Consider the following 12257-nt stretch of genomic DNA (forward strand, 5'->3'; position numbering starts at 1 on the left):
CTTAATTTCACGATAATTATATTAATGACAATCAAAAAATTAAAGAAAATACTACTAAAAATCTAGTAACAAGCTTTGGTCGTTCTAAATTTTAAAAGTTTACTGTGTTTTTTTTAATTAAAATCACTGATGAAAGCAAACTACTAGGGCAGCTATATTAAAATTTAAAGCTCTCAATAACACAGAGAAGAATATTTTTATTATCAATTCGAGCGATAACAACAGAGAATAAAAGATACAAGACAATAGTCTATCCATTAGAAGCAGGCGGAGCTTAATGGATCAAAGCGCTTCCTTTATGGTTCTATACGAGGTTAATCTCTGTTTAACACTTTCAATAATAAAAATTACGACTTTTACCTTTAAGTATTTAAACGTTTTTGCCTGAGCTTTTGGAGCCGAACAACACCCTCGAGCTAAGCTTTATTGCAAACAAAAATAGAAGGCAAGTTAAAGCACAGACTACAAACATTGTTCACAAGAATATATAATCCGAAAATCGTATACGGATATCTTGGACCAGTAGTCAGGGTACTAACCATTAGACCAACTAAAACAAAATTTAGGCTCGCAAGGATGGCTCGCATTACCTTCCTATTTTGGCCGCGACACGGTCGTGCGTTTTGGGTGGACAGATAAGACAGCCATAATACAAAACAGTTGAACTACGACCTTATCAATATGTCCAATGTAACTATTTAAAACCAGGTCAGACATAACGTCAGCAGATGTAAAACTATAAAGAAAATTTTATGTACTAATAAATATACTTATAAATCCCATATCGACGGGTGAAAGGTTAGGTTTAAGAAACATTTTTGCAACATCATGTATGTTTAGAGCAATTCAAACTTTAAATTTTGAGAAAAATATCCTTAAAAAACCAGCTATCTGAATGTGGTAAACACAATTGAAGTTTAATTAAAAATATCGAATTGTTAATACTCATTATCCTGCCCTTCTCCCAGTCACCTGGGGTCGGCGCAACATGTTTTCTCCTTCCATACTCTTCTATCATATACCATTTCTTCGCTCACTCCCCTCCTACCCATATAGTCTTTCACACAATCCATCCATTTCTTCTTAGGTCTACCTCTTCCTCTAAATCCTTCCACATTCATAGTTAACACTCTCTTAACAACCTCATTTTCATTTCGTCTCATCACATGTCCATACCATCCCAAACGTGCACTCCTCAGCTTCTCTGTCACAGGTGCCACTTTCAGACTTCCTCTAACATATTCATTTCGTATTCTATCCATTCTCGTTACTCCACACATCCATCGCAACATTCGCATCTCTGCTGCATGCAATCGCCTTTCATCCGCCACTTTCGTTGTCCAACAAGAATTGTTAATACTAATACCAAATAAAACGGACCTTTGATTAAACGGAAACGGATCGAATGATTTTCATAAAATTTAGTATACAGGGGATTTCGGGGGCGATAAATCGATCTAGCTACGATTTATTTTCAGAAAATGTTGTTTTATTCGTGTTTTCAATAATCAACTCTTCCCGACATCTATTGGCGAATAATAATACTATTTTTCTTAATTGAGGGCAACTAACCGCTTTAAAGACACAACAAGATGGCGTTATCAAAAAAAAAAAAATTAGCAAAGCTCGATCATCATCTAGTATCGCTTAAATAGCGTTTCGCACCTCGATATGAAGTGTCTAACAAAAAAATATGAGTTTTTTTATTGCTTAGATGGGTGGACGAGCTCACAGGATACCTGATGTAAAGTGGTTACTGGAGCCCATAGACATCTACAACGTAAATGCGCCAACCGCCTTGAGATATAAGAGATCCTACCACCAGTAATCACGAGGGGTCCTACCACCAGTAATTTTTTTTCGTTTTAAAGTTATGAGTATAAATTTAGCGTTCGACTTTCATACCAGCAGATACGTCAATAAGAAACACGAGTGCATTACCGTCGCGCCGGTTCGAAATCGTTATTGCAGCACGTTGCTGCGTAATGGCGTTCGTATCGATCGAAGAATACATTAATGGACAGTCATATCGGACGGTAAGCTGCTGGGCAATTTACTTGGTATCGTTTAAGATGGCGTTTGGTTTGGTCCTTGGGAATCCAAACTGAATATGAATCAAAGTTTGGTCGATTATGAGCTATGACTGATATCGAAAAGCAGTATATATTTTTTGCCGCTTTTTGCCACGTACCATCCGGCTTTGGAATGATCTCCCCTCCAAGGTGTTTCCCGAGTGCCATATCCTTTTTCAAACGAGGCTTGTGTAGAGTACTTAACAGCGTAACAGGTAAGCAGCGGCTTGGCTCTGCCCCTAGCACTGCTGAAGTCCATGGGCGACGGTAACCACTTACCAGGTGGGCCGATGCTCGTCTGCCTACAAGGGCAATAAAAAAAATGATTTGTATCGCTTACAAAAGAATGTTTTTTTTTCACCCACTATATAAAATTTGAAACGTACACACAAAGCGATACTCGTACAAGAGAAATTGTTGAAAAAATTGTTTTTTCTAAATATTATCTGTCAGTTTTAAATATATGTAGTTATCATTAGCGCATATCGACGCTTGAAAGGCAAACGTGACTAAGCGACAATAACTGCTTTGTACATAAATGATAGGCAATAACTATATTCGATGCACAAAAAAAATATATTTCTAAGTCTATTAAAATCATTTCAATCCTACAGCTAGATTCGTTAAAATTTTTTTTTTTTCAGGTATTTCTCATGTATATTTTAAATTAATTTCAACTTTAAATTAGTCTAATGTAAAGTTCACGCGTTGTCGCTTAGTCACGTTTGCCTTTTAAGCGTCGATATGATCATACTCGATCCTGTGGACTGAGTGGTAGACGGTCGACGTCACCCTAAACACGTCATTACGGATCCTCCCGATCCATTAACGGTGCTTTTAGGTACCTCAAGCACCGGTCAGCGCTCTTGCCCAACCCGTCGCTTGCGACAAAGGGCTCGACGAGTAAATTAACCCATAGACATAGCCCACTGAGGCTTTCGCCGGATCTTCTCAGTGGGTCGCGTTTCCGATCCGGTGGTAGATTCTGCGAAGCAATGCTCTTGCTAGGGCCAGTGTTAGCAACACTCCGGTTTGAGCTCCGTGAGCTCACCTACACGTCAAGGAGAAGCTGAATTAGCCTCTTAAGGCTATCAGCATAGGTAGGAAGAAAAAGTAAAAAAAAAAGCATATTATAACACTAGAGATTATGGTTGACCTGAAATTGATTGCCATACACCACATATATCCGAATCCTATACCTGAATATGCCACCTTAAATGTTTTCGACATACTACTACGGATGATATGATATGAATATGATGAATTCGTGTAATATATAAAAATAAAGTTATATTTGCGCTAAAGTTATATAATGTGAAGAAACATATTAAATGAAATGCCAAGGGCTCGGCTTATGTTGTTCCTTCATCGTGAAAGTCATCCGTGAACACGAGTTAAGTACGTATTTCATTACAAAACCTAATTTACCTGCCTGCGGGATTTGAACACCAAGATAAATCGCAGCGCTTTTACGAACAGGCGTGATGTTCTTTAGGCCACGACGACTTCAATTATTAATATTACGAAAATCACTCATCTTACACTCTTAGATAAATAAATCATTTAACTAACTATCTTCTTGCTCTTATTAGATATTAAGCTGCTTGTCATCTTTTGCCATTCAGGACTATTTATTACTGGTGGTAGGACCTCTTGTGAGTCCGCGCGGGTAGGTACCACCACCCTGCCTATTTGTGCCGTGAAGCATTAATGCGTTTCGGTTTGAAGGGCGGGACAGCCGTCGTAACTATACTTGAGACCTTAGAACTGATATCTCAAGGTGGGTGGCGCATTTACGTCGTAGATGTCTATGGGCTCCAGTAACGACTTAACACAGGTGGGCTGTGAGCAAGTCCATTCATCTAAGCAATAAAAAAAAAACGTCATCTCTGAACTAACATACTTCTTTCAAATATCCTCTTTCACACAGCCCATCCAAGTCTATTTAGAACGTCGCCTCTTAAGGAATAAATTATGTAGGAGTTAAATTGAAAAAGAGGTAGTTTTTTATTTAGAACATTAAAAAAAAAAAACCCCGAGCAAGTCCAGACCTACTTCCCTTTGAAAAAATCTCGCTAACCTACTTCGTTTCGCGTCAAATCGAACTAAAATAGCCAATAAAATCAATACCAGTCTTCGCGGCATGCAAAACGGCCCGAGACGTCATTGAAACGAGAATAACATACGGTAATGTTGAATTGAAAATACATCTCTCTTTTCCCCACGCGGTAACAGAATAGAGAACGTTCGGAAATTGGATATACACAATTGAATATTTAACTATATGCGATAGTGTTGGCTAAAAACTTAACAAAACGCAATGAAGAATCTTCATTAGCCTTTGTTCATCGTCCATCGCTGCTAAAATTATAAATTATTCGAAAGAAATGAGCAAGAGTTTATTTTTTTATTGCTTTGATGGGTGAAGTCGTCGCGGCATTACTGCTTCACGGCGGAAATAGGCGGGGTAGTGGTACCTACCCGTGCGGACTCTCAAGAGGTCCTAGCACCAGTGATTACGCAAATTATAATTTTGCGGGTCTGATTTTTATTACACGATGTTATTCCTTCACCGTGGAAGTCAATCGTGAACATTTGTTGGGTACGTATTTCATTAGAAAAATTGGCACCCGCCTGCGGGATTCAAACACCAATGCATCGCTCGATACGAATGCACCGAATGTCTTGTCATTTAGGCCACGACGACTTCTAAGCACACTGAACGCCTAAATATTTCGAAGCAGTAAATTTATTAGATGTGTACCTAATATTCATACTTACAGCTTTGTCCCCTAGTTGCTCTACCCTGCAGTGGAGGAAGGCGGTCTGTCCGACTACTGTGGTCACATTCCTCGGTACGTTGTACTCGAAGTACGGAAAGGAACCCACACTATCTTCTCCGTAGTGGGCTGTACCTGCAACAACTATGATTTTTTAAAGTTATTTTTTATCAATTTTCAAACAACATTTAGAAAAAAGCTATTAAAGCCAAAAGGCTATCTTTAAAATTTTTGTTCGAAATCTGATTGAAATTCAATTGAATTGTGATAGCACTGGTTTTAGTCTTCAAACTACATGTATCAGAACAGAAGTAGATAGGAGATGTTTAAAAATCACGACCATTGATAATCGTAGGACGCATTCTGATCTAGCACGATATGTGTAAAGATAATGGTAACAATTGCGTGATAATATAAGGCCTCTTTTTAGTTTTCAAGCAGGAGGGCGAAACCTCATATCATGAGGTTTAAGCGCGTAAGGGTCACCTTCTTGGCCTTCCTCCTGGTACCTGCTCTAGAGTGACGGTAGACTAGCGCATGGTCTACCTTATTATGGCATACTATTAGTAAATGTCGGTTGGCGGTCAGATTAAATTAGTGTAGATATTAAAAAAGGCTGCTATAGTGAACTCTTTTAATTCTCTGTCGAATCCCCTTAGTCGTTACATTAAGAGAAGAAAAAGGTTGATACTATTCTATATTAATACCAAGTATACGTGCTTTATTAAATAATAGGAATTATATCTAGTACGCTTCGTACAGTAAAAAGACCCAGCGTCAATTTAAATAAAATTTGAATAATTGAGGCACATTTAAAAAAAAAAACACAATGTTATTACATGACTCATTATGAGTTTCTTAGTATTCCTTTTGTAAGTATCCACACAAATGGAATGTTAAATGAGACAATTAGCAAAAACAAAGGTGTTTTGATTAAGAAATTATTCTGGGTCTGGAGCGAGAAAGGTGTGTGTGTGGCCTATTTCTGGGTATGGTATTCCATCAGACATTGCCGATAGTTAAATGCTTAGGGATGTATACTTGCGCTAGGAAGCATTATTAACTGCTTTTCCAGAATTTATCTATTTTCTGCGGCGTATATGTCTATACGTATAAGCGAAATATAGAGTAACTTAATCTCGGGGTTTCTCTGAAGCATGAAATGGCAAAAGAGGCTTTCCGACCGAGTATCAAAGTCACAGACGTATGCTGAAGTGGCAGAATGCTGGACACATCGCAAAATGTCTGACCTAAAAAAAAAAGCTATAATAACTAAAGTAATAATAATTGATAATATTATAATACGCTACTACTATATTAAAAAACAAGAAAGTATGTATTATAATATGAGTCGTCTATTATCAAAGGTGGCAATCTGTGAATTTGGACAAAAAATTTTTATTGATATGTCAATACAGATTGATTTGAATATAATCGTCTCCTTCAAAGAATACGGTTCAAAACCTGCATTAAATAAAGGTTAATACTTAACCTGTTATTTATCTAAGATGTCGTTCCGAAGAGTTTTGTGACTGCCAATCGAACACAAAGTCAATAATTCGTTTTTCTGATTTACCAATCATTGTCCAAAAGTCAGATTGCCGGCTTTGATAATAGTCGACTCATATATTCTATCAAGCACCACAAACTTTTTTAGATTTTTCCGTTGAATACTTCGGAAATTGTTCTCTAATCGAATGTTCCACATACTTGCCTGTGCAGGCTGTATTCATTGGAAGCCTGAACCAAGTTAAATTCCTATGCAGCAATTATGTGATACGTTAAAATTTAAAAACGCCATAAATTACCATTGAATGTTCACAATGATTAATTTGATATCTCTTACTTAATTTTCAAAAAGATTTACCTATTACTATTACAATTGCTTTAAACTGTAGCGATTTAATTAGAATCAATTTTTCTTATCCTCTTTTGAAAATTGTCAATTGCATTTTTATTATTAAAACAACATATTCATGTTTACTCGCAATTAAACGAAGTGCTTTCATTTTGTCAGATTCATCTAACAAACATTTGTCGTCACCATTTTACTTAATACATTATATATTGCGTTTTTCATATCGACAGGTATTATAAATATTGCATATCGAGAGGTAAAATGCTATTTGGGTTTAAGCGATATTTTTGCAACTTTACAGGAAAGCCATTTACAGTTTAAAATTAGATAAATTATAATCATAACAAAAAAAAGTTTCAGCTATTTGAATGGAGTAAGTTTAATTGAAGTTCAATTAAAAAGATTGAACTGTTGATGCTAATCACTACATAGTATAAAACAAAGTTTTCTCTGTCCCTATATCTCTCTGTCCCTATGTATGCTTAAATCTTTAAAACTACGCAACGGATTTTGATGCGGTTTTTGTTAATAGATAGAGTGATTGAAGAGGAAGGTTTATAATATATGTATAATAACATCCATTAAATAGTGGAGAAATCAATAATAAATTACAGTTTCCGAAGCGAAGCGAGGGCGGGTCTCTAGTACCAAATAAAACAAACAAACAAATGCCGCGTATTAATCGTAATGTAACTTTAATCAAATGGCCTTTAGCCCCCGATATAGTCTCTTTAAAAGACTTCCAATGGAGTCTTATTTACCTATATTTTTAATAATTGCGGAGAAATAAACTTAGTTGGATTCAAAACAAGTGCCCCAACATTATCCGGACCTTTTCACGCAACACTACCATCTCTCGACCAATTTCCTACACCTAAACGCGAAACTCACACCTCATTTACCCCGTTTTTACTATTTTGCTGTTACACTTAGTCGCAACGTAGATGAGATCGTGACACGGCGACTTTAGGTTGATTTTCCTTCGACACTACATTCAGATAGACTATAATGATAGTTATTGTTGCCAGTACGTTGTCGCTGTGCTGTGGCCGTTTAATTAAGGACCCGAAGTTTTTGAATGTTCTATTCTAGTGACCGTAAAATGCTATGGGAATCGTCACACGCTGTGGTACCAAATTTTTGGCCGTATTTATTATTACTGTTATTTAGATAGGTTAACCAAAGACCCTTGAGAGTCCTTGAGTACCTGATCACCACAGTTGGCACCATTGGAATAAAGGCAAATTATTACAGCAACAAAAACCTTGCTGGACGCATTTGCGTAATATTAACCCTGATTAATGTACCAGGGAGCTTAGCCGAAGTAAACTTAGTATTTAATAAAAATATTGGTGAACCAAGCTAGGCTATATTTTCCTAACATATATGTTCTAGGATCAATGTTAAGCAAGTAATTCCGCTTCGGGAAAGATATATGCTAAACATTTTAGTTCCACCGTAATCAATATGAAGCAAAAACTTTGTATCCCTTTTTACGAAAATTGCACGGACGGAGGAGTATGAAATTTTCCACACTTGTAGAGAATATAGAGAAGAAGTGCACAATGCTAATAATTTTTTTAAATAATGCATAAAACATATATTAAATCAATAAAGAAAACATTACACACACTACATACCATGTATTTGACGCACACACGCATGCATACTATTTATTGTCAAACTTTTGTTCTTGACGTCTGTGGTCAAATTGAGAATAGATTAAATATTGTTTGTCGTTATTAATATTTTTTTATAGTGTAGCCTTGGTGAAATTTGTGATTAGAGAAGTATAAAATACAATCATAATAGTGTACAAACTTACAATTCCAATTAATTATAGTCGAATTTCGACTACTGCGGGACCTCTAGTTACTGGAAATTTAGAATACGTATCATTACTGCGTGTTCGAGTATAGTTGATATTTTGTTCTATCTTTGTGAAAGTCACTTTTGGAAAAAATAGTTAAGAAGATAAGTCCGTGTCCAAATCGTACGGCGGCATAATCTCATGCGTGCGACCCGGCATTTTACGAATGACCGGTTTTTTGACCGGTTTTTAACCGGTTTTACAAATTTAAAATTCTATTCTTCGTATATTTCTAGGCTTGATTTCGTTTGACAGATCGTGCATCATGCATATTCATAAGTCTTCCGACATTTTTTTACGTGTCTCAATGGTTTTACTATTTTCTAAGCATATTATCTCTAGCTAAACAAAGTTTGTAGCTATAATTAAATAGCAGTTCGACACTCGGTTCATCTGATCAGATTTAACCGCTTAATCAAATCGACTGGGAAATTGCAGGACTAAGCAATTATTATTATTTTTACGTTATTACCTGCGATCAGTCGCTAAGAGTGAGAGAAGAGTGATCAGGTGAGTTACGAGAGATCAGGGAATGGCAAGGCAGAGCCTCCGTCTCGTCTTAGTAGGATAAAACATCGGCTTTCTAGACTCAAGCAAGCAACTTATTTGGCAATATTTTGAATACGTCGTGGCCTAAAGGATAAGACGTCCGGTGCATTCGTATCTAGGGATACAACGATGTTCGAATCTCGCAGGCGGGTACCAATTTTTCTAATGAAATAAGTACTTAACAAATGTTCACGATTTACTTCTATGGTGAAGGCATGGCATCGTGTAACAAAAAACAAACCCGCAAAAATATAATTTTTCTCCTACATACACCGAAAGTTCGGTTTTCCTCCTGCTGTACAGGGAAGAAAGTCTAACTTTTCCTCCCTGGATACTGACAAGTGCGCAAGGGCGTTAGTGTCTACGTCTGCTCTCACGCACCTAAAATTCTCCGCCATTATTGTGCTGGGTAATTTGCAATATAGTGTTTAACACAATAATGTTTAGTGTAAAAGTGAAATAAACACAACTCAATAAAATTTAATAGTGAAGTATTAAACAAAGATGAGTTCATCAGACAGTTCTTATTCAATTAGTAGTAGTTTATTTAAAAATTAAAAAACAGTTAAATTGTTTTTTTATGAGTACTGGGGGGCTCCGCCTCCCCTGCCCCGGCCAGGGCTTCGCTCCCGGACCCCGGTTCGGTATTCCACGAACTTTCGGCCTGGTAGGAGAAAAAATAGTATGTGTACACAATGTACTATTGCGTAATAATGGTGGTAGGGCCTCTTGTGAGTCCGCACGGGTAGGTACCTTGCCTATTTCTGCCGTGACGTGCCGATACGCCTGCATCGGTTTGAAGGGCACGGCAGCCGTTGTAACTATACTGAGACCTTAGAACTCATATCTCAAGGTGGGTGGTGCATTTTCGTTATAGATGTCTATGGGCTCCAGTAACCACTTAACACCAGGTGGGTTGTGAAATCGTACACCCATCTAAGCAATAAAAAAAAATCTATCGGTTCGAAGGGCCACTGAAGGTGGGACAGTGTGTTTTTAAGCATATCCACTAATATTGTATTTATTATAAGATACTGATATGTTTTCAAAATTTAAATTTACTAACTAGCACAACAAGAAATTTCAAAAAAAAAAAGAATTACAAAGCTACGTCGGAATAGTATAGAAAAGAGCGACGTTATAATAACGTAGTAAATAAAAAGTTATTTATATATTGAACATCAAATAAAATAAAGACATTTAATCGAATTAAAGCATTACCTTTGTAAATCTTATTAAAGCCAATGTAATGCTATTGATTAGTCTGCCGTGATTTCACGCTTGCCTTTTAGGGTCGCCGCAAACGGGCCACTAGGCACATCCACAATCGCCGCCACTTGAAGCTAGAAAAGAAGCTGATGCGCGCGACTGCCACTTGTGGTACAGTTAGACACTTTTTTTATTGCTTTGATGGGTAGACGAGCTCAAAGCCCACCTGGTGTTAAGTGGTAACTGGAGCCCATAGACATCTACAACGTAATTGCGCCACCCACCTTGAGATATAAGTTTTAAGGTCTCAGTATAGCTACAACGGCTGCCCCACCCTTCAAACCGAAACGCATTACTGCTTCACGACAGAAATAGGCAGGGTGGTGGTACCTACCCTTGCGGACTCACAAGAGGTGCGGTACCACACTTGCGGTCGGTGGCCGTTACTTTTTTTAACGCGTGCTTGCAGTGTCATAATGGACTCCGGCGAAGAAATGAAGGGAGAGAGGGGTGGGGAGCCGCGCGAGTGGCTTGTGTGTCTAGAGTCGAGCAGTGGCGATTTGTGGCGTGTGGCGACCACCAGCGCCTACAGTGCGCGGCGAGTCCATGCAAAATGTATGAAAATAACAGGAAATAGGTTTGTGGTTGTGGGCATAGGGGAAGAAGGAGAAGTCTCTAGCCCCTACACACAAATGACGCAATGTGACGTCACCAATGTTCTTTTTTATTGACCGCTCTTAGTGCTCATATACACGAACGGCATGTTGTCAACGGCACAAATAATTGCAGCCGTCGACATTTCAACTGTGAAGATCAGCGGCAGCCGTCGTCAGCTCACATAGTATAGGAGTTTAGGAGTCAGTTGCAGAATGGATTCCGAAGAAGAGATACTGTTATTACTTTTACTTGGTCGACGCTGACGAAAAAGAAAATAATATATATGTATGGTGTCGTGGGACACCGGATAGGAACGAATTTCCTTATTATAAAAATATTAATTTTAAGTTCTATTCGAGGTATAAAGAGAATAATTATTCGGGTATACACTTTTATTATGATTTTTTATTGAAAAAAATAAAAACAATCGCAAGAGTCAACCACTCCGCAGTGCAATAGAGCAGCCTCGCCCTGGGGGAACCGCCTGCATGTTCATGATATCCCCATAGGCCAGGTAAGTATGATTTAGCAAGAGAAATACGAGAACGTCTATCAACTGTGTAACATTTCGTCACCGCGATTCAGGAATTGTTCAATCTACGTGCAGTGACGTCTGTTGATAACAAAGGGCATAAACTAAATAAAAAAAATTTTACGTTATGGACGTTTTTTCCCGGTTGGGGTACCCCTCCCCATCGTCCCATAAGGAACTTCATTCCAAAAATACGTTCATTATGGGTTCAAGAAACATTAATCACTATCTTGATCTCATGATGACATTTTTTTACTTTCTATCCACTAATTATATAATATAACCATAAGAAATTTTATTGTTTTATTACCTACTGTATTTTTTCAATTTATAATGCCAAATACAAAGTATTCTTCTTGATGGCCACAATTAGCAATTCAACATCAATTTCGTCACTAGAAATCATTTCACTATTTCCGTCGCATGCGCACTCTTGAACTATATGTGGTCGCCTGGCAAAATGGCGGACGCGGCACGCTACAATTGCAAATGTCGCTATAGGTCGACGGCGGTAGTTGCCTGTGTTGTTGACAACATGCCGTTTATTTGTATGAGCCTTAAGAGCGGTCAATAACAAAGAGCATTAGTGACGTCACATTGCGTCATTTGTGGTTAGGGCTAGCAACTCAAGACTTCTGCTTGTTTCCCCTATGTTTACTCAAACTGTTTGATCTAGGTTTTGTATGGGACCTAGGCCAGGGTAAACTTGATCATAGGTTCAGAAATTTGA

The 12257-nt window shown here is 37.7% G+C and overlaps 1 protein-coding gene across 2 annotated transcripts in view; it reads right to left on the reverse strand.

Moving 5' to 3' along the window:
• LOC101739493 (zwei Ig domain protein zig-8) overlaps nt 1–12257 on the reverse strand; it is a 133832-nt gene that overhangs the window by 16422 nt on the left and 105153 nt on the right. Inside the window, exon 3 of one of the 2 annotated variants that reach the window (XM_021353627.3) lies at nt 4854–4987. In XM_021353627.3, the coding sequence (XP_021209302.1) occupies nt 4854–4987 (134 nt within the window). Of the gene's footprint in view, nt 1–4853; nt 4997–12257 lie in introns of both variants that reach the window. The other variant, XM_012697691.4, reaches the window with a different exon arrangement.

This window comes from Bombyx mori, chromosome 28, assembly GCF_030269925.1.
Source record: "Bombyx mori chromosome 28, ASM3026992v2".
NCBI classification, from domain to species: domain Eukaryota; kingdom Metazoa; phylum Arthropoda; class Insecta; order Lepidoptera; family Bombycidae; genus Bombyx; species Bombyx mori.